Here is a 22080-nt window from a genome sequence, read left to right as displayed (position 1 = left end):
TGTGTTTGACTGATCACCATGGTTATCCTTCCTTGTCCACAGATTGTCACCATCAACTGTATTACGTAGCCATCCAGAACCTGTATTATTCTTCATGTTTTTGGATGGGGCTCTTAGCCATGTACCATAAGCTTTTTCCACCACCTTATCTGGATTTGCGTACACAATGTTGCAGTCACGTTCAGAGTGCCCCAAGATTCTGCACACAAAGCAAAATGTACCCAGCCTTTCATATTTAAAGTTAATCCAACTCGAGTTCTCACCATCCCTTTTAATTTTCATTCTCCTCTTTAATGGTTTTTCCACGTTCATTGCTACCCTAATCCGCATGTATGCTTTCCACGTGCCACCAAAATTCACCGGATCTGATTTAACATACCTCCCAAGTGACATTCCCAAATTCTTCAGGAAGGTTTCTAAGATACATCCTCTAGGAATATCGTAAACCTGCACCCAAATTTCAAACTCCTGCAGCTTAACCATATCCATTTTGCATATGATGTAAAAGTAACATCGATTGTTCAAATGACCACGGGCCTCCTTCTATCACCTTTTGCATATCCATTTTGTGAAAGAAAATAAACGAGTATCTGAATCCACCCAAATCGTGTACCTCCATTCCCTCCTTCGGCCGCCACAGAGATGCCATAATATTTTGCATCGCATTAAAATTAACATTCTTCTCTGTCAAAAACTTACCCACCAGGACGCATGATTGCTTTGGTTCTATAACTTCGTTCTTCTCCACTATAATGCCTCCCTCCTCTTTATCCTCCAGCGTGAGATTGGTGTATAATTCCTCCGAGGATTGTTGAGAATGTGCCATATTTTCTGCCACGATGTAATAGATTTTACACTAAAATAAACGATAATAAGACTCCAGACTTCAAATAGCTGTCATTGAGACAGAGAGAAAAACTTGTCAATTAGCAAGACTTTAAAATTTTCCTATAATGAGCTCCTAACTCTACATTTATTAGAAGACCTAAAAAGAATTTCCCTCATTACAAGTGAACCTATTAAGCCTTCTTTTAAAAATACATTCTCTAGTCTAAATATTACAATTTGAATACTTTGGACTATGGGTGTACATGGTTCGTCCAAATCGAATAAACCGACCCAACTTGACGTTATTTTCGGCTGACCTAACCCGAAAATAAAAAATCGTAATATAATTGTATTAAATCGGATTTAAACCGGCGTTAATGTGTGGGCCACGATTTTAGATTTTATTTAACCAATCCAACTCACCCCGTAATATACCCGTAATATATTAATACACATAAAATTTATACTCCTATTTTATACAAACAAAGGAGCAGACAAATTTGTATATGATGCGCTTGCTAAGGTTATTTTTTGAGGTGTTTAATAACTTGCTTTTACTTGTCTATGTCTTCATTTTTTTGCTAAATATCTGTATCTTTCTTATAGATTGTCTTCGTACCTTGCATGTGATAAACTTCGGTTGTTTTATTACAACTATATTATCACTTCAGCTTTTTTAACATTTTATAATGTATACATTTTTTTGACCATTTTCTGTTATACTAAAGAGAATATGAGATCGTGCAGATTAATAATGAAAGATTTAGCCGTTTAATTTTTTAATAACCCGTCCAAATTGAACTGAACCAACCCAATCTTTAATAGAACAAATTGCGTTTGGTTACAAATTAATTTTAATGGGTTGGATTCAAAAATTACCAAACCATTTTTAATGAATTGGGTTGATAAATTCTTCAAACCGGGCCAATCCGGGCCATGTATACCCCTACTTTGGACCTTGTCACTTGGTCCCTGGTCTAAAAATCTTGTGAAAGAAAGACGAGATCAGCTATTGAGTGCCACCGGCACACATGACAGTATGATATTGGCTGTAATTCGTGCCGAGTAAGCCGAGTTTCGAGCCAAAATTAATCGAGTCGAGCCGAGATGACTCGGTTACGGTTAAGTAATCGAGCATAAATTTCTATCTGAACTCGATTCATTTAATTTTACGAAGCGACTCGTTTAGCTAAACAAACCGATTTTAACGAGTCTGGCGAGCCGGTTCGTTAAATTTAACACTTAATCGAGTTTAAACCTCTATCCGAAATTTGCTCATTTAATTTTATAAGTCGAGTTGAACTTATTCAATTAATTAAATAAGCCGGAATATTTATCCGAACTTCAAAACAAACCCAATTAAACAAGCTCGAGTCGTACAAGTTCGCAAAACAAATTACGCTCCATGCACAAGTACATTTATCCTTTATCCTGCAAGGCTACATCAACCAAAAGAAACCTTTCTGTTAAATGGTACTGGGCTTTTTAGGCCCGTTGGGCAACTCAAAAAATTAATATAGAATGATATAAATGGTAAAATATAAATATATGATTATACAGATTTTGTGAATTGAATGCAAAAGGTTCAATAACTACTACCCATGAATAAGACCAAGAAAATTATTATTTATTTCTTTTACATTATTTTATATAAAATAGTGAAAAGAATTTTAAATCTTCAATCAATTTCATGAAGGTTCATTTCACTCCCAATTTTATTTATGAAATCAATTTATTTAACAACGTTCTAGAATAGACATACGTTTTCTATCTAATTTTTTATTTGACACTTTGAATTTTGTACACATCTCAACGTATTTTGATCGGATTATTAGAATATTATTTATAAATTTTTTTTGTAAATAATAATAGATAATATATATTTTAATTCACAAACTTAAAATTTTAAAAATTATAATTTTAAAATACTCGATCGAAGCAAATGCGTGCAAAAATTAAATTGTCCACAAAAAAACAGAGGAAGTAAATTTGTTGTTAAAGATGTATATTCGATTTATTTAATTTCATTGAAAGATACATAGTAGTTCAATTATAACCTATTGTCTTTTTTGTGTGTTAGGCTGATATTAGAGTTTTCTCTCGTTTTAGACCCGCCAACATCTTCCCCTTGTGCCACTCTTTCTTCATCTTTTTTGGTTTCAATTTCTCGAAAGTTGCCAACGGCTTCTATTTGTTTCCCGATCAAGTGAATTTTTATGAATTAATTGTTACATGCATGTTGTTTCTCAAATCTTTTGGTGGTAATACCAAATATGTGCACTTACATGTCACATTGATGCTCCGAGGTAACAAAAACCTAGTGTAAATCCGGTTATAATACATGTTTTGTACAATTTTGATGCAAATCTTGTTTAACTGATTTATATGTGACCATTGATTGATTTGAGATAAATAATGTGTTTTTTCTTGTCCATTTCAGAGTTCTGTTGGGAAGAGAGTAAGACAGATTTATTAGCTGATATTTGAAGATTTTACTTTTTGGAAATTTACAATATTGCAAGGCATTTCAGGTTATTTGTGATGCATTTTAATTCTGTTGCATGCAAATGTCTGGCTTTGGTAATCACTACTTTGGTTTTTACTACTGTTACTTTACCATCATTATCTGGCTTTAACGCGATTATGGAGATCAATTTTGATGCCCAAAACTCTTCTGTATCATTGAATTCGGAATATGGAATCAGGAAAATGAAGTTTTTAGAGGTTCCGCAGATTGTATGGGGTTTAAATAATCAGAAGATTGCTTTTGCAAGATCTTGCTTAACTGCTAGGATGTTGAATAGGACTCTTTTGATGCCAAGTTTGAGTGCTTCTTTGTTTTATAAAGAAACTGACCTTTTAAGGCCCATTTCATTCGATAAGGTTTTCAAATTTGATCTTTTTAATATGCTTTGTAATGGCTTTGTTCAATTAGTATGCAACTTTTCATTATGGAGTGTTTAGGCCACTCTTGATGTTTGTTGTTATGTTAGCTTCACAACTTTTGTAAATATCAGATGTTCATAATATGGTATTATTATAGATGACATATGATCTTGGACTTCTGACAAACAATTATCATCAACATTAAACAAATATACAATAAAGTTGCAAGTACATTGTGATTTCCGACCTTTTTAACACAGAAACAGGAACAAGAGATTTTTTTTTTTTTCAAATTGCAAGTATAGCTCTGCAATGTTATTTTCTTCCTTGTTTTGACCTTGCCATCTCTGTTTGACGAATATATGATAGATAGGTAAAGAAGTATCGTTAGTAGCTCTATAACTACTGCTTAGGTTACATGATTATAGTAATTATCTTGCCTGGTGGTTAGTAGTGATCAGCTTATGTTATATTCTGGTTCCTGCTCAAAATACGTGAGAGGTTAGTTACACAGATATTTTCTATTTCTGTTTTTCCTTCGTAGGCTAAATCTCTCCTGTAACTGGTGTCATGATGAGGCTAGTGAATTCACAACATTTTCCTTCTCTAACGCAAGTCACCTCACAGAACGCTAGCTTTACTATCGTCGACTGAAATTTCCTTACTAACACTGAACAGGCATTCAAGCTTCATTAAGGTAAAGGTCATTTCCACATACACACGTAGTCCGTGGATAATGACAGTTTAAACTTTTGATGCTGTGGCTCGAAGACGCAACAAATATGATTACAATATATCGTTTTTCATCCAGGGCTTCCTAGTCTTGACCTGTTTACTAATGATTACATCTCCCGTTTCCTATCAGGTAGTAACATGAACCAAATGAAGTGAGAGAGCAGTGACCAGTGACACATATTCTTCCATTACTTGGAAAAATCAAGGTACATTGATATTATCATTAAATCATGATAAATTTTAGCCTTTTTGAGTTGAGAAGTTAAGTATATTGCTTGATTATAGAGTTAAGCTTGTCTTAGAAGGTTAATATGCTCTCAAATAAATCTTCTTTATACAACTAGATTATGATTGTGTCTCCTATATTACTTATGATTTTTATCCCAAACCTGTTTTTTTTTATATTTATAAAATAAGATCATTAAACATTAGAATTCAAATTATTTGACTCATTTTCAAAGTAAACCTTAAGTTTATTAGACTTAGCCTGTTAAGCCCTCAAGAAAAAGGTTTCCGTATATCAGCAAGAAAATCACTGGTTAAATTATGCTGAAATGAGAAACTTCATGCCAGTTGCCTATGATATGACTACAATATATCAACTGCATATTAAAGCTTATTATCTCCTTAAAATTAAACTCTCAAGTTAGAGAAGTTGAGAAAATATTTAAATACATGATGAAGTAGTATTTTGGAACTTTCAATGTTTTCCCACTGACAAACATATGTTTCTTGCAACACCAGAATAAATGCCTTGCTATAGAGTTTTGACCTGTGTCATCAATAACATTTTAACTCCTTTTCTGGTAGCCACATAATTGCTGTAAATTGCAAATACCCCTCAACAGATTAATCAAATTTGAAGTTGGTGAGAAGCACAGAGCCACAGACAGCAATATAACAGAGCAAAATATGCTACAGCAATAAATATTTTGTTTAAGTACTTGTCAAATGCTGAATAAACGTATGAATTGTTTAAATTTTTGTTTTTTTTTCAATTTCCTCTTCCTTCCCCCATCTACTTTCGAGAAGAAAGCCATTGTCTGTGGAGTTTTTAGGACGTTAAATTGACCACAGGGTAAGAGGCTAACAAGTCTTTAAAAATGGAAAAAAACAACATCATGCTGTCCGCTTCGCATTGCGATTATAAAAAATAAAAATGACGAGACGAATCTGCAATGTGGCAATTTCCATTTTGTCCTGCGAAGCTGAGAACAGTTCTCTTTCAACTTATTGAAACTGTGTTGCTTCACTGGATATGTTCATCATAAAAGTTATCACTAATTACGGACACAAATCGTTCCAGCCAGGGAAGCTGATGCAGGTCCTTTATGGAATCGCCATACGAGTCTGTACAGCGTGGGGGAGACTGGTGTGGCTGGTGCTCACCTGAACTGAGACCACCAGCAAGAAACCTTTGAATAAGTGCCAGTTGTGATCTCTCTTGCTCCGAGTATGCATCCACCATTGTTGATAAAGAACCAAAAGAGTCCCATGCCCATTGTTCAAATTCTTGAGAAGGGTGTGTGATCACATCCCCGGGATACTGTTCTTCATCCCAGAATGTACATTGACAAGTCTGTCCTGAATATCCGTACTCAGCGCCACAAGAATAACAGAACTCATGGCCACACCTGCAGAAACCAAACATTAACGAATTTATAATTTTTTTGTGTAAAACTTCACACAAGATTATGTGGAGTAAGTGATTCATCATGCTCAAACCTCCTGTATATATGAATTATCAACTCATATTTGTATAATTAATATGACAGTGGAAGTACAGAAGATAATTGAATATAGGCACCAGTATAATATGGGCATTTTTATAAATTTTCAGCCAACAGAAGCTAATGCTTGTCAGATATACAGTGTAGCATTACCGGACAGCTTTGATAAGATATCCAAAACAATGATGATATTGATTAAATAGACATCACATTTACCTAGTACTACCTCCGTGTACAGAAGACGATATCTGCAATTCTTTACTTAATACGTCTTCATAAATCAACTACAATTAATATATCATATAATAGTCCTATGTTAAAGTCTTTTCCATTTTTTCAGACCTTGGGAATGTGCACTCCTCCCACAAAAAAATAGCTACAATTTCGTCTGCACAAAGTCAGAGTGAGATTATATAATAGAGGTGCCACCTAGACTGACAAGGCTGGATTGTCCAGATGGAGATGGAAACTAAGAATTAAGGCTGAATATGCGCGATCATAAGGATATTTCTACCAAATCTCTTAAGAAGTGTGATTGGGAAGGATAAAAAGTGATAATTTCGTATAAGATTCATGTAAGCATTAAGCAATATAACTTCTTATATCTTAAAAAACATAAGCTTAAGAAAAGATAGGGAAAATAATCTTCAGAACTGCATTACAGACATAACAAAATGGGATCACAAAACTGCGAGAATGAGATTTAGATGGATATGATCTTACCAGCAGGTCATGTGGTAGCAACCATGTGTAAGCTCGATCCTTCTCTCGCATTGCTGGCACTGCCTCCACCTTTTATTTTGAGCCAGGTGATGCAAAGTGACATCGCCTGTGTCCCTCTCCTCTAATGGGAGATTATGAAATTCTTCACATGTTTTTGAAGAATGACAAGGGACCCCACAATCCACACAGACAAATTGATGACATGCAGGACACTCTAAACAACTGCTATCTGACTGGTTTGATGAACTCGCCCTTGCCGACAAACATTCATGACGATCAACTAAGGCAGAACAATTTGAATAGGGACAGTAAAATTGGTCTGAGCCGAGAACATTAGCTTCAGTAAAATTTATATGAGCTCTCTCAAAGATTTCATAAGATGTAACAGGAAGAAAAGATCTACATTCTCCGGTAGAGAGATTATATTTGCATCCCAACTGTGGACATCTAATGGGTACCTGAGAAGATTGCAATTTCTCTTCAACATAGGTTTTCATACAATTGGAACAGAACTTGTGGGAACATTTCATTGTCATCATCATCGGGGAAAGCCTTTCCTCGCAACATATTGAACAGTTATCTACTGATTCATCTCCTGTGGTGGGAAAAGATATAACACCAATTGCGACTTTGGCCAACTGAAGTGGCCTCGTCAGATCAATATCAGGAACATACTTGAGGTCAAATGATTCCAGAGTGCTAGCATGTTCTAAGATTCTTTGTCTTAATGCAACAAGAAGTGGATTCTCAAGAATACTATCACTTGTGATCTGATAATAGAGAGTCACATTAGACACATTGCATTTATTACTTGCAGCTATTTAAATTTGGAGAAGTAGAGCAAGTCAGTTGCTGCCTAGTAATTTCATAATTTAACATAAACACTAAGATCTGAGTTTACTGTTTGTTTTATAACCAGATATACAAATATGTAATCAATGTGTTACGCTCTTGAAGAAGTCGAAGTGTTTACTAATTCTTTGCCAATAGGTATGTAGCTGACGACAAGGGCAATTCACACTCCTAACCTAAAAAAACTTAAAATTGTGCAATAATAGTTTCCAAATACGGAACACCAAAAGAATGAATGAGGCCTGAGACTTGATTACTTAACCTGTACATGGATCATCTATAGGCGCAAACTTGAAAATGAGCGAAAGAGGACTTTGCCTACTCATATGAAACACATTACTAAAAAAAATCAATTTCTTAAAAGATCACAATCCACAAAAAGAAATATCATAACTTTATATTCTACTTCCAGGTTTTACCTGATCAAATAGGATTTTTGAGCCTGTGAAAGCTTGCACACGCCTGACATCATTCTGGATAGCCTCAGATAACCCATCCATCAAAGCTAAATAATCAGCCACAGATTCCTCAACAAAGAACTCCAGTTTTTTCTGCAATTGAATAACTGGAAAACACGCTGGTCTTTCCATATACACTCCAATACCCGAAATCCCTGAAGAACTAAAATCTCCAGGTTCAGCTATCGATATACCTTTAAAAAACAACTTGACAGAAAATTCATCAAGATCATCCTTTGATGTTTCACTCACTACAACTTCCCTCTCATTTAATTCACCTTCGTCTTCACAACAACTCCGAAACTCTTCCTCGTCATCATCAAAATCCAATTTCTCAAAACTTCTGCGACCAAGAACAGCTTCTTCCACCATTTTACAGGAAACCTTACTAGTACCAACTAAGTCCAATTTCGTAACGAAAGTAGTTGGTTCTAAGACATACAAAAACCAATTATAGCATACAACTCCAAACTACGAAAAAAAAATTCAATTTCTCTTAGACCATAGCCAATAGGCTGCATAAACAGAACAAAGTCATCTACACTTCTTCAAACAAATTCCACACAAACACCCACCAACCAGAAAAACTAAAGCTCCAATCTTTTTCCAAATCAAGATCTCAAAGTATAGTACTACAATTAATACAGGAAACAATACTAAACCATCAGCTGAAGCTATACTATCAAATCAAACCAACCCCACAAAATGGATCTAAAAATTAAAACTTTAACCACCTGCATTCACAAGAATCACACATAAGGCAACTAAACAGCTAAAAATACAATCTTTTTTCAACCCACGAGAATCTTTTTCAATTTTCATCAAGATAACTCAAGTTTCTCACAAAATTCAAAGTCAAACCAAGAACCCATGTAAAGGTATTGCTCAATTATAAAAAAAAAACATAACAAAATATATATTCAAAAATAAAGAGAGAAATGTAGAAAAGCAAGAAAAGAATAGGGAAGAAGATGAAAGTTCCATTACCCATTATGAAGTGGAATAAGTTGATCTTGATTCTTTCATTCTTTTTTCAGGAGGGCTCTGAAAAAGTTGTCTACCAACAAAAGAATATAAACAAGCCCTTTAATCTGACACTTGCTACTTGTGTCTGCATAGTGTCTTTACTTGCCTAACATATCTACTCCAAGTATATTTATTCTTTCTATTTTTACCACAGTCTTTTCTGTTAAAATCTTCAAATATATTGACATTTCGAAAATGAAGATTTTTAAATGAAAGAAGGCTAACAACCTTTCGAATGGAAGCATGAATGTTCATCGATAGGTTTAGTTCGAATTCTCGTTTTTTTCGAACTGAATCACTGAGAACGGTTTTTTGAAAATTAAAACCAAATCAGAATAATTAAACGCCGAGACCAAACCAAACCGACCCACAAAATAACGGATTGGTTCAATTTCGAACCACGGTTTGAACATAATAATTTACTTTTGTTTTGTTGTTGTAGATTACCAAACAATTATTTAAGAAAAAGTAATATAAATTAATATATATCAGTATTATATATTACATGTAAATACTATGATATATATTTATAAATATTTAGTTTACATATAACTTTCATATACTTTAATTTAATTTAAATAATACTAAGTATATGAATTAGATTATAACCACAATATAACAAGAATTAACTCATGTTTTTAATTTTAAAAATAATTTAATATTTTTAATATAATATACACCCACACATACACAAACCCGTAATTTCTAATCTTAATTATAAGCATATACTAGAATTTTTATATATTATGGGAGTTGCTCAAATGAGAACCCAATTATAATGAGATATGAAATCTAATCTCAACCCTCCATTTTATAATATTTATATACTTTTTTATTAATCCCTACCACACATTTTTTCTCTCACCCAACTCTTTCTTTACCCATTCTCTGTCATTACCCACCCCGCACACCATTTCTCTCCCCCACCGCCCAGTACCATCGCAACTCCCCCTCTCTCTCACAAAACCCCCCCTCTCTCTCCCCTCCTCCCTTTTAATCACCAGATCTGAATTGGAATGTTCCTCATTATTGTTGATATGCACATCATCAATTTATGTCATCGCTACTTTGTTTCAAATCGTCGATATCAAGCATGAACAGAGATTGATTGGTTGAGGTACGTTTTTTTCGTTGACGTTGTTAGGAGCTTTAATCACTTGTTTAGATTGGCGGGTGGTTGAGAAATCAGTGGTGTAAGGTTGCCGGAAAACATGAGAGCTTAAGCAGTTATGATTATTTGTTGGTTATGACGGTTATTAGTGGTGGTTGTGTGCTGATAATGGTGATTAATGAAGATGTTTTAGTGATTATGTTGGTAGAATAATCGAATTTGGTCACCATGGCCGAATCTGTTGGGCAAAAATGGTTGAAGGATGCGGTGATTTTTTATTGTCGGCGGTGATTTTTTATTGCCGGCGGTGATTTTTCATTTTCCGATGGTGATTTTTCGCTTTCCGGTGGTGATTTTTGGTTTGACGGAGGTGATTTTATGTCCGTCGGTGGTGATTTTCTGTTGGTCGCCGGAGTTGGTGGTGGCCGGAAATGGTGGTTGCCGGAAGTCATGATGGTGGATGAGTGGTTGAATTAGATAGAAGATGAAGAAATATTAAAATATTAGATATTAAAATATTATATATTAAATCAATGGTGAGAGATGATTATGATGAATTGAAATGAGTGGATATGATTAGTTCTCATATCTCACAATAGTGGGGTTCTCATTGGAGCATGACCCTATATATTATTATATAACGGTCTGTTTTGGTTTACTCTGTATAATTTATTGAAAATCGTAACCAAACTATTTATGCGTAAACGGTCCGATTAACCGAATCATTAAAAATGGCTTTAGCGATTTTGATTTTTCTTGATTCAAATTGCCGTGATCCGATCCTAATTCACCATTTGGCGGATTTTTGTACACCCTTAAATGGAAGAACTTGATTGTTGTTGTGCTAATTTTCTTGATACATTTTACCTCTACTAGTCAACTAGACAACTACAATTCTATACGTTTAAGGCTGAGCAAAACCGAACCGAAACCAGAAAACCGAACCGAACTGAGAAATTTCGGTTCGGTTTGTTTTTTTTGCAAAATTTCAGTTATTTCGATTTTTCGGTTTCGACCAAAATAAAATCGGTTCGGTTCGGTTTTTAGAATACCGGTTCGGTTAAAACCTAATTAACCAAAATATATTTATACATTATTTTGAGTTATATTTTATACATAACATATTTATTAAACATGTACATATTAATACTAATATTATTAGTTATTAGTAGTAGCACCGTAAGATGACCTATACACCTATAAACTAGTGTATAGGTCTTTAATCTTCAATAATCAAACGGTGTTTGCAATTTTATAGTATATTTAAACATTTTTTTGGTTTTTTATTTGTAAATTTTAATTATAAAATATTTTTTTGACTATTTCGGTTTTTTAGAAACCGAACCGAATAAATCGAAATAATTCGGTTCAGTTTTCGGTTCGGTTAATATATAAGATCGGTTTGGTTCGGTTTTGAAAAATACAATAATTCGGTTTTCGGTTAATTCGGTTCGGTTCGATTTTTGACCGAACCGACTAATGCTTGACCCTATATACGTTAATGTTACTAATGTTTGTTCCGGCTTGTTTCCGATATTTTGATAAATCTTTTTATTATTCGTCAAAAAAAAAAAGAAAACTACAATCCTATTTTTTTAGATAACTCCGAATCATCCAGTGAATGGTTAAGCTCGTGAGTCTGTGACTGTAATTTATAGGTCTTTTTTTCTTTAAGATATTAAGCTCATTTTTAAAAGTAATTATTCCTTTGAAAAGCATTTTTTTTGGATTTTTTCGGTGTGCACGTTAAACACTAGATTTAATAAATTTAACTTATTTTAATTTATATAATTTTCGTGTATATAAGACGTCTACTATCATTAAAAAATAGAAACCATCAAAATAAGCTGAATTTATAAAATCTAGTATATAATTTACTTTTTTTTGATAAACCATAGATATTATAAATCGTAGAAAGTTCAATACAATAGAAGTAAATTGCCAGTGCACAAATTGGACTTGAGAGTTGAGACCCCTCCTAAAATATTACTCCCTGTCCTATTTATATAAACCATTTTTTTAACATCCTAAAAAAATGAAACTCTCTTTTATAGTATTAATTTAAAATTCTTCGAATTACACATTTATATAATACACTTATTTTAATCTCCACCGTCTCCTTTTTATTGTCTATGTTTAATTTTATCATAATTTTTTTAAAAACGTGCAATGGCTCTTAAATTCCGGACAGAGGGATTAGAAAGAACCATAGCTAGACATTGAGATGTTCAAAAAATCAGAATCCCGAAATCCGATCCGATCTGGAAAAAAGCCCGATCCGGAAAAAAGCACAGTCCAGTTCGGCCCGGCCCGCGGGCCTTAAATGGGCCTCATTTTTTCTCGAAAATCCAGCCCGATCCGAAACCCGAAAAGCCCGGATAAAAGTCTGGATCGAAAAAAGCCCGGATAAAAGCCCGGTTCGACCCGTATAAAAGCCCGATTAAAAAACCGATTTTTTATATAGAATTTGAAAATATACAATAATTTTTATGATTTTTAAAATAATATATCATAATATTATAAACAATTGAAGTATATATGATTATTTATATATTATATTAAAAATAATTATTTATTTCGGTGTCTAAAGTACTCTATCTAATATATCAAGATATTATTTTCTCTGTTATTTAAACTACTCATAATTCGAGTTATAAAATATTAAAATATTTTTTTAATATATAAATAAAAAGTCCGGATAAAGCCCGGTTCGGCCAGACCCGCGGGCCTAAAATGGGCCTTATATTTTTTAGGAAGCCCGGCACGATCCGACCCGATTTTTTAAAAAGCCCGACCCGATTCGTTTTAAAAAAAACCGGGCTTTTTAAAGTCCGGATAAAACCCGGCCCGGTGAGCTTTTTTTGCATCCCTAGCTAGACATGATGAGCCATAAAGGATACTATAGTAAATAACTGGTTTCTATGCACACACATTTATAATTTTCACTTATTAAAACACACGTGAATTATATTCACAACAATTATATCAATCAAAATATTCAAAATTTATTAATTTTAATACTTAATATATCCACGTGGGCAAACCACAAATCCTAGACATAAATATAAACCAGTAGAATAGCACTCTACATACTAAAATATATACACCCTTGTGACAAAAAAAAAATTATAAATATATACACCCTGAAAAAATCGTTTCTGAAAATCATGACGAGAAAAATACGTTTTCAAGAGACTAGTTTTTTTGTATGGGTTTTGTAATTTAAAAATTTCTTACTAGTATTATATAAGGGGTCGTTTAAATCATAGAATTTCAATCAAAATTAACAAAAATTAAAATGAAATTTTAACATATTTTAATATTAAAATCTGTTTTTTATTCCCGTTTACTGGCAACTAAATATTTTACACATAGGTTTAGCACCAAAAATGTCTTATTACAAAGTAATTGATTCAATCAAATCATCTAGACAAAAATAAAAAAATGTGAAGATAACATGAATACATGTTCTAAAGTCAAACTGATTAGGAGAATAAACCTACCAACTACTAAAATAAATGGCAGTAATATTTTATTCTTAATTCTTTAATGTATAATTAACTGGCGTGGTCTGCAATTACAAGCAACATGTTCAGTTTTTGGGCAATACAGTTCAGAGTCAATCATTTGCTAACTAATCTATACTTAAAAGTAAAGTTAATATTATTAAATTTGGATTAGAATAAATGGAATTCGGAAGTACATGAAAAGTTTATCATTTTTCTTCTCATTTTGGGCTTGGGCTTTCTAGTCCCTCCCTGCATCTGTAATCTTCATATAATTAGTAATATTGTTGGGCCTTCAAAAAATAACATACAGAACCTAACAAAAAATACATTTAAACCTCAGAAAAGTTTTAATTTATTAAATAGGTTGCACACAAACTTTGTCACATACACTTGTAACAACATGGTTTTGAACCTTCTAGTACATTTTAGCAGCTAATTACAGTATACAAGTGCAGAAATAAACACAGATGGAAAGCCAAAAGCAAACATTACATCTACCATTCTTAATGTTGAAACTTAAGTTGATGAATTTCAAGTTTTCAACTTCTCAATTAAGCCCATTTGGCCATAAGTGACATGCCACCAGCTCCTAGAAAAACTGCAACATATGCTTTAAGTTGGAGCTTGATGCTACCTTGCAACTTTGGCCCCATAAAGTCTGCTGCAAGCAGATCCACCAGTGCCATGTATATCAATAGTCCGGCTGATGATGCGTTTAATAGTCCGACGGTGATCAGCGCACTCGGACTGTTTTCTTTGTACGAGGTGGACATTGCTAGTCCTATTGCTATTCCTAATGGAGTTGTTATCGAGAAGAAGAATACCATTAACGCCTTCTTCACAAACTTGTATTCCGCCTGTTTTTCGATGAAAATTTAGTTAGTGGAGTTTAAGGTTGCGAGTTCAGCTAGGTGAATTGATATCACTAGTAAAGCTAGCGTATGCATATATGTTTGAGCATCCAATATGATATATACTTTTTTTTAAATTTAATAAATGTTAAGTGCTAAGATTTAAATACTCATGCACACGTAACCCTACTGAAACTTCAGTCTCAATCTCATTTTAACAAAGTGAGTATACAAGATAGGGTATTTGAAATCATGGACGTAAAAAATATATTAAAACTTGCTTGTAGGCTATTAACAAATTCTTCAAAGTAGTAAATTTTTTAAAAAATTGACTAAAGAAATAGGTGACGGTTGATTTACCTGAAGGATGCAACCACCAAGACCCATTCCTTCAAACATTTGATGGAAACAGAGTGCAGCTACAAGTGGTTTAATTGTGCAAGTATTATTTGAGGCTCCTAGTGAAAGCCCTATTACCACTGAATGTACAACTATTCCCAACTCCAGTACCTGTCATATTTTGTTTAAAATTTAAAATCCATATGAAATATACAAAAATGTTAGCTATATATTTGTAGGACTGCAATAAAAATAGTTCTCTAGTGTCACAAACTTACCATAGCAACCACCCGATATCGCAGAAGTTGTGAACTTTCGACTCCCTCCTTAGGCTGAGGGAAGTGGCCGTGATGGTGTGCATGTACATGTCCAGTTGTCACTGCCATCTCATGATCACCGCCTTCAATTTGAGTCTCTGGTTTAATCCCCACACTATTTTTCCTTACGTAAAAGCTAGTTGCCAGCGAGTCCACCATAAGAGTTACAATTGCAGATAACATTGCAAGAAATCCACTAAATGGAAACTTGTGCCATGGAGCTTCAGACAAACAACTCGAGGATAACATGTCAAATGAATCGGGTAAGACGTGCATAAATCCGGTTCCTAGAATAATCCCTGCTGCGAACGCCTTAACGATCACAAATAGGCTTCTATCTGGACCTAGGGCCGGGATAGAACGTGTAAGAAGTGGCAATGACACTCCAATCATGCTAGTGATTAGAATAGAAAAAATGGCAATGATTTTTAGCGGCAAGGCCTTTTTTTTGTTGTTGCACTTGTCGTTACTTTCATCTTCGCACTCCGATGATTGGGATACGACTAGAGTTGAGAAGATAGAAATGACAATGAAGAAGATGAATATAAGCTTAATGAGTTTAGTAGCCATTGAAGCTTCTGAAAAGACACTGATGTTGTACTGGTGAGATTAGTTAATGAGTAGATGTACTTTAAGATAAGTAGGAACTTGAGTATATATAGAACAAAATGGTTGCATCATGACTAAATTTTATATTTGAGTTGTTTGAATAACAAATGTACTTACACATGGTACAGAATTCAGTACAGAGATGAGAGATCCCATGTAGTTTAAAATTTATATTAGCAAAGCCAAATTAAGAATTTGGTGTTAGTTTGACATTTGAGTATTATAAACACCACTGTTTTTATCTACTTCAATTAGGTTCCTAGATCTGGATGAGTTGGTATAATAAGAGAAATGCTTGGATCTGGATGCGGGGTATTTGCCATTGGGTAATAATTTACGCACTGATGAGTTTAGAAAAAAGTAATTAAAATTTAACAAATTACTTCCGCATCTATAATCTATAAACCTTTTTAATAAAAGAAGTAAGGCCTAGAGCCAATAGAAAGATTAAAAAAATTGTTAGATGCCAGATTCATTTTTATTTAGCAAATAAAAATATGATACATGTCAATTTGTAATTATCTTGGAAACCAATTTTTTATCTCTCATATTTTTCACAAGAGAAATGTATTTGGCCCAGCCATATTTTGATTTAATCATATTTGGGTTTCTCCCTTGTTCCTATTTTACAACAATTCTATGTTAATATTTAATATAATACTAAAATTGTTGAAATCATATAATAATTATACTATTGACAATACTATATTATATTTTAATCAAATTATAAAACTGTTCGAGTCATATTATAATACAATACTTCTATTTTCGCAGAACTTTATATTCTTTTTCAAAGATACGGTACTTAGGCCACATGTTTGTTTCACCTCTAGAATCCTATTTTAAGTATAAGTTTATGTTATTTTCTAACGAATAATACAATTGTTGGTATGATGTTATAATTACAATATTTTTATTTTTCCAAAGAAATCTAAATATATATACGGTTCTGTTGTTACCTTTTTAATGAAGTTCTCTTCTGAGAGTTATTCTATAGTTAAATGTGTTTTTTTTACTAATATCTTAAATATAATAAACATTTAAATATATCTAGGTACATTATTATTGTCTGTTGTAAAAAGACACGAGGAGAAAAATCAGCTTTTCCTATATCACATCATTTCTCTCTACGTATTTCCTACCAGCACTACCAGAGTGTACTTAAATCTTCTCTTCTACAAGTAGAAATGCCCTTTCTTGCCCTAAGTGTCATTAGAATTAAATTGTTACACATATATAGGTTCAATCAACAAGCACACCGTTTCCTTTACCTCTCAACTATTAATTATAAATACAATCAAAATTAAAATTATTACCAAAATCAGTTAAATTAAATTAGGCCCTGCCTAAGTAAAATGTAATGTTGGTGTAACAAGATCACAATAAGTAAGTAAGACAAAGAAAAGAAAGAAGATCACAATCGACATTTCATATATATTTGTAAGTAAAAAAAAGAAATTTGTACCTAACTAAATTGGTGTCACACTGCACTTGTATTTATTAACATATCCATTTATGTAAAATAGTTGTACTTGGTACTCAAGTTCGTTTGTAATATAATGGGTGAAATTGATATGCAACTTAACTGATAGTGAAGTACGCATGCATATAAGCTTGTTTTGTCATATAAGATGGTGACATTATCACAGAAAAGCTTTATATTATAGCTGGTAGAAATTGGCCGGTTGATTTCATACGGGGATTGTTGGTTTTCAAAAAAAGTAATATTACAAGTGTCGAGTTCCAAAATTTGGTCTAAATAACGAGGACCCACGACTCGGAACGATTTTATTTGAAGAATAATTACATGTGGTATTATTCTTTCAAAAATAAGCAAGGGTTCAAATTGTTTTTTTAAACATATTTTCTTTTCTTAGAATATTATGTAAAATTATATTTTTTCAAATATTAAGTACCTTTTTTTCAAAAGTGTGTGCATAATTTTTTTATTGCAACTTTGCAACTTATATTAACCCAAATCGCAAGATATTTTTACAAAAGATATTTTTGTAAGTATTTTCAGAAATGATAAAATCGCAAGAAAAAAGTTAAAAAGTGATATTTGAGATAGTTTTATTTTTGAAAAACGGGATTTGGTTGCGATATATCCTTTCTCGGTCTCCATTTAACTACTCTTAATTTTCTTACTATGTCAAAACTGAAAAATTGGTATTTAGATATAATTATCATTTGTGATACCTATGTCAAATAAAAATTTAGATTTTATATTTTAATTTGCCATAAAAATATAAGTATCAGTAGTAATTAATAGGGGTGTTCATAGACCTCTTATTATGAGGGAGAGACACTTTCTTAAAAACACTAAAATATCAGTTGACCATTAATTAATTTGTGTAAAATATAATTTACTCAACAACATATTAACAAAAATAAATGAAGTTAAGAGTATTGGCGTGAGACATGCAGCAGGGTTTAATTGACGCAAGGAGGAGGCATGTTTTGGGCCAAAGCACCAACTGGGATTTTGAGCTAATATTCAAAAAGGGTCGAATTGAGATAACCCTAATGCATGATTATTAAAAATTTTACAATGATTTTATCTCCGGGAACAGACTTAAAAAGTACACTGATTTGTTGAGAAAAAACAAAAAATCCAATTGACTTTGGCCTTTCGTATTCTTCCTAAATTCGTATTCCTAATTTTAAGGAATGATGACTTTGTTTTTAGTCGACTACTCCGCAGGCATTACTCATGCAACGTTAAAATGTCAACTGTAGATACAGAATATATCTGCATCTTCGTACTCATCACTACCTTGTTTTAAAAAATGAAAATCGCCAAAAAGTATTCCCTGGTACTGGGTGGCCTATTAATTTGATTATCCGTTGTGTAATATGGTTGACATTCCATTTATATTCTGATGCTGACTTTTTTAAATATAGCTTATTACTTCCTCCGTTTTTTTTCATTCTAGGATATGAGTTCTGCACGTATCTGAATGTTATGAACGTTAGACACGTATTTTAATGCTAACCTAATGTATAGTAATATAAACTTTTTTTCTTTTAAATAAAAATTTTATATTTAAAATTTAGAGTAATGCTATAGGTATAAATTATGGTACAAAAAATTGTTACAAAATGATGTGTCATGGGTGATGTGACACTTTGAAATGATTTAATTGATATTTTTGATATAAATGCAGGGGAGGTCTATTTTCATTTAGCCAATAAAAATTTGACACTTGACATTTTGTAATTTTTCTAGGAACCAATTTGGTGCCCCTAACTTTTTCCTAAAATTTAATAATTAAAAAAAATTAAAAAAAAATTACGGAAATATTCTTTATCTTTACTTTAAAATACGTGTAAAATGTTGAAAAAAATATGTAATAAATTGAATGGAATCAAACGAGAAACTTGAATCCAACATTGCGATCGAAAATGTGTTTTCATTATTATATAGCATAAAACTTGAGCAGGGTGTAAACGCGCGTGTCAGGTATTACTCCATCTCGTGCATGTATTTGGAGTTCGAATCGGGGGATTTCGAAAAAATCCGAGGTTTTGCAAGTTTTATGACATTCTGGTGTGCGACCTACATAAACGAATGGAGTAAAAATTGGGCCGAATAAATCCTACCGGTTTTGCTATTTTTAGTGGGCTTGAACTTATTATTTTAAATTTGAATTGGGAATTGATTTGTCATTTATAATTCGATTTAATTAATAATTAATTAATTCTCAAATTAAATTTAATTAACCCATTTTAATTTATATGAAAAAGTGGTACACAAGTTTCTACAAGATTATATATATACTTGTTATATACTATTAAGGTTTTATCATCCATAACACAACCATCTTCAAACACAAATTCAAACAATCTCTTCTCAATCGATGATAGTTTTCTTTCCCGTTTCAAACTTGTTGAAGGTGTCATTCGTGATATCACTCCCTTCTTATCCTGAAATATAGCGAGAGTTATAATTACTTTAAGAAGATTTATTTTAACCGGACTCGAGAACATCCTTTATTCATTACTTTCTGTTATATACGTAATTAGTTATTTTTGTATCTTTTGATGACATACTGCTTCATAATCTTAAAACATATGTAAGTGATACATATGTCTTTTCTTGATTTCTTCATACCTTTGCATAGTCACGCGGGTGACCCGGGTTCGATCCCTAGGAGCGGCGCCAAAAACTTGTAACGTAAAATACTAATATGCAAGTATGAACAATTGTAAACAAGTAATATAATTGTAAAATCAGATTCCATTCCTCAAGTACTGCAAATTTGTATAAATCGCAATTAATACCTAACAATTTAGGTATAGAACACAATAATAGGGTGATGGTTTTTATAACTAAGCTAATTAATTAACTAGATTAACTAACTAAATTATATTAGCAAAGAGATTAAATAAATTTCAGATACGAGAAGTTGAGCCAAATTAACAATTTCACACAGTTATTCAAGATAACAATATAAGTTTATACCATCACAAAATTAATATTAACAGATATAATCATGCAGCATTCAAGTATTGTGTCAATTAATTATAACCCTCTCAGTCTTATGATTAACTCGTTAACCTACTAAAGTTGATCAGACAATAGCCAGTATTAACATGAAAATTACTTGAATGAATAAACCGCAAACTCCATATAGTACTTATTATCAATACACCAACTATCAAATACTAGGGTTCCATAAAAATCCTAACTCATATAATTTAGTTTATAATCAAAGTATAAAAATAATCCCAAGATAACCAACGCTTATTGATAAGAAGAGATAAAAAAAGATAAAAGAAAATAAAGTTGATCGAACATTTCCCATGGCTGAATTGTTCCCCGTTGATCGTTTCTCCTCCTCCTCCCTTGTGCGACTTCTTGTCTCTTCTCTCTTGATATTAGGTATGATCTATATTTTAATAATATATCTAATATATGTCTTTTTAATAATATAATACAAATACAACGAGATTTCCCGATTAGAATTGAATTTCAAGAAAGTGGAAATTCATAGTTGGCTTATTCACTCAGATTCTAGGATGATTCAGTTGGACTTTGAATTCAAGACCACTTCTGAAATAAATCTCTTCTCATAAAATTTATGTGGGCTGTTGAATTGTCAGAATCGGACTTTTAGAACTACAGATCTAGCCCATACAACATAGACTACACTAACGGCCTATAAAATTCGATTTTTAATCCAATATAACTCCAAATTTGATTTTGTAAACTCCAAGCCTTACTTTACTATAGCTCCTTAATACCTACAATAAATTACCAATATTTATTATATAAAAATCCAAATCAATATAAAATAACTAAAATATTGGGACAATATTAAGATAAAGTGCACGCTCATCACATCCCCATACTTAACATTTTGCACGTCGTCGGGGAAAGATAGAAAAAAAGTCTAAATCCTAAACTAATAGTACCACTGTCGTAGGTGATCAGGGTTGTATTTGGCATATGCAACAAGCCGTTTAAATCCCAAGGTAGACGAGTAAGCTATCATGAAATATTGTAGTGAATGTCCCCAAAAAATTTCATTTTTTTGACTTCCAAGTCTCAAACATGAAATATATCATAGCACTTTACACATGCAAAAAACTCATTGATGTCATATATTGTTGTTCGTCTACTTTATACACCAACACAATTATTCAAGCACGCACATATAGTCACAAAAGACTAAAATAATCATGAATAACATTAAAGTCTCGGTCAACAAGATAATATCATGATTTTGATAGAAAAATAACCGCACAAACACTCAAAGCATATAAGTGTTTAGTTGTAACTGTGTCACTCAAGTTCAATCAAATGCACATGTGCTGTAGCGCCCCCAAATCCGAGGTCAATGGATTTGGCCGTCACAATGAAACCTCAATATAAAACAACATATTCAATAATAAACAATGACCAATAGTCGAAATATAGTATCTGCAACCTCAAACTAAACCAAGATCTTTTCAGCTTATAGTTTTAGAAAGAAGAATTCCAAATTTCCACTAATAATTTTTTCTTTTCTTTTAAAACTCTTTTCAACAATTCCAAATCTCAAAACTTAACATGCTAGTATACTTTCGAAAAGAAGTATACTAGACCCAACTACACGATAAC

The 22080-nt window shown here is 32.5% G+C and overlaps 2 protein-coding genes and 1 long non-coding RNA gene across 4 annotated transcripts; 1 reads left to right on the top strand and 2 right to left on the bottom strand.

Annotated features, from left to right (window-relative positions):
- The first annotated feature begins 3287 nt into the window (after nucleotides 1-3287).
- Nucleotides 3288-4655, top strand: LOC141700769 (uncharacterized). The gene is made up of 3 exons (XR_012566492.1): nucleotides 3288-3359; nucleotides 4259-4411; nucleotides 4580-4655. It is a non-coding gene; the product is annotated as an uncharacterized LOC141700769 (long non-coding RNA).
- A 697-nt stretch (nucleotides 4656-5352) lies between these two features.
- LOC141700770 (E3 ubiquitin-protein ligase RSL1) lies at nucleotides 5353-9350 on the bottom strand. Of its 2 annotated transcripts, none has more exons than XM_074504456.1 (4): nucleotides 9200-9350; nucleotides 8174-8946; nucleotides 6903-7672; nucleotides 5353-6083 (listed from the first exon to the last, which is right to left on the bottom strand). In XM_074504456.1, the coding sequence occupies exons 2-4, from the start codon at nucleotides 8582-8584 to the stop codon at nucleotides 5699-5701; spliced, it is 1566 nt and encodes a 521-aa protein (XP_074360557.1). In that variant the 5' UTR covers nucleotides 8585-8946; nucleotides 9200-9350; the 3' UTR covers nucleotides 5353-5698. The 2 variants fall into 2 exon arrangements, with proteins under 2 accessions (XP_074360557.1, XP_074360555.1); XM_074504454.1 differs by having other exon boundaries at nucleotides 8174-8643; nucleotides 9200-9336.
- A 4836-nt stretch (nucleotides 9351-14186) lies between these two features.
- On the bottom strand, nucleotides 14187-16103 carry LOC141700772 (fe(2+) transport protein 1-like). Its single transcript, XM_074504458.1, has 3 exons — nucleotides 15327-16103; nucleotides 15070-15219; nucleotides 14187-14715 (listed from the first exon to the last, which is right to left on the bottom strand). Exons 1-3 carry the CDS (start codon nucleotides 15933-15935, stop codon nucleotides 14410-14412), a joined length of 1065 nt encoding a protein of 354 aa, XP_074360559.1. The 5' UTR covers nucleotides 15936-16103; the 3' UTR covers nucleotides 14187-14409.
- Nucleotides 16104-22080: the final 5977 nt, after the last annotated feature.

This window comes from Apium graveolens, unplaced genomic scaffold, assembly GCF_009905375.1.
Source record: "Apium graveolens cultivar Ventura unplaced genomic scaffold, ASM990537v1 ctg2904, whole genome shotgun sequence".
NCBI lineage: Eukaryota > Viridiplantae > Streptophyta > Magnoliopsida > Apiales > Apiaceae > Apium > Apium graveolens.
Note: the sequence above shows the minus strand (reverse complement) of the source record. Positions and strands in the feature narration are given on the sequence as shown.

What these genes read in the sequence shown, in the direction of transcription:
- LOC141700772 (XM_074504458.1), bottom strand. Translation starts at nt 15,935, where the DNA reads ATGGCTACTAAACTCATTAAGCTTATATTCATCTTCTTCATTGTCATT. An exon ending in GATATCGGGTGGTTGCTATG is followed by an intron (nt 15,220 to 15,326) that starts GTAAGTTTGTGA and finishes AAAATATGACAG; the next exon opens with GTACTGGAGTTGGGAATAGT. An exon ending in TTGGTGGTTGCATCCTTCAG is followed by an intron (nt 14,716 to 15,069) that starts GTAAATCAACCG and finishes ATCGAAAAACAG; the next exon opens with GCGGAATACAAGTTTGTGAA.
- LOC141700770 (XM_074504454.1), bottom strand. An exon ending in CAAAAATCCTATTTGATCAG is followed by an intron (nt 7,673 to 8,173) that starts GTAAAACCTGGA and finishes CTCTATTATCAG; the next exon opens with ATCACAAGTGATAGTATTCT. An exon ending in TGCTACCACATGACCTGCTG is followed by an intron (nt 6,084 to 6,902) that starts GTAAGATCATAT and finishes TGGTTTCTGCAG; the next exon opens with GTGTGGCCATGAGTTCTGTT.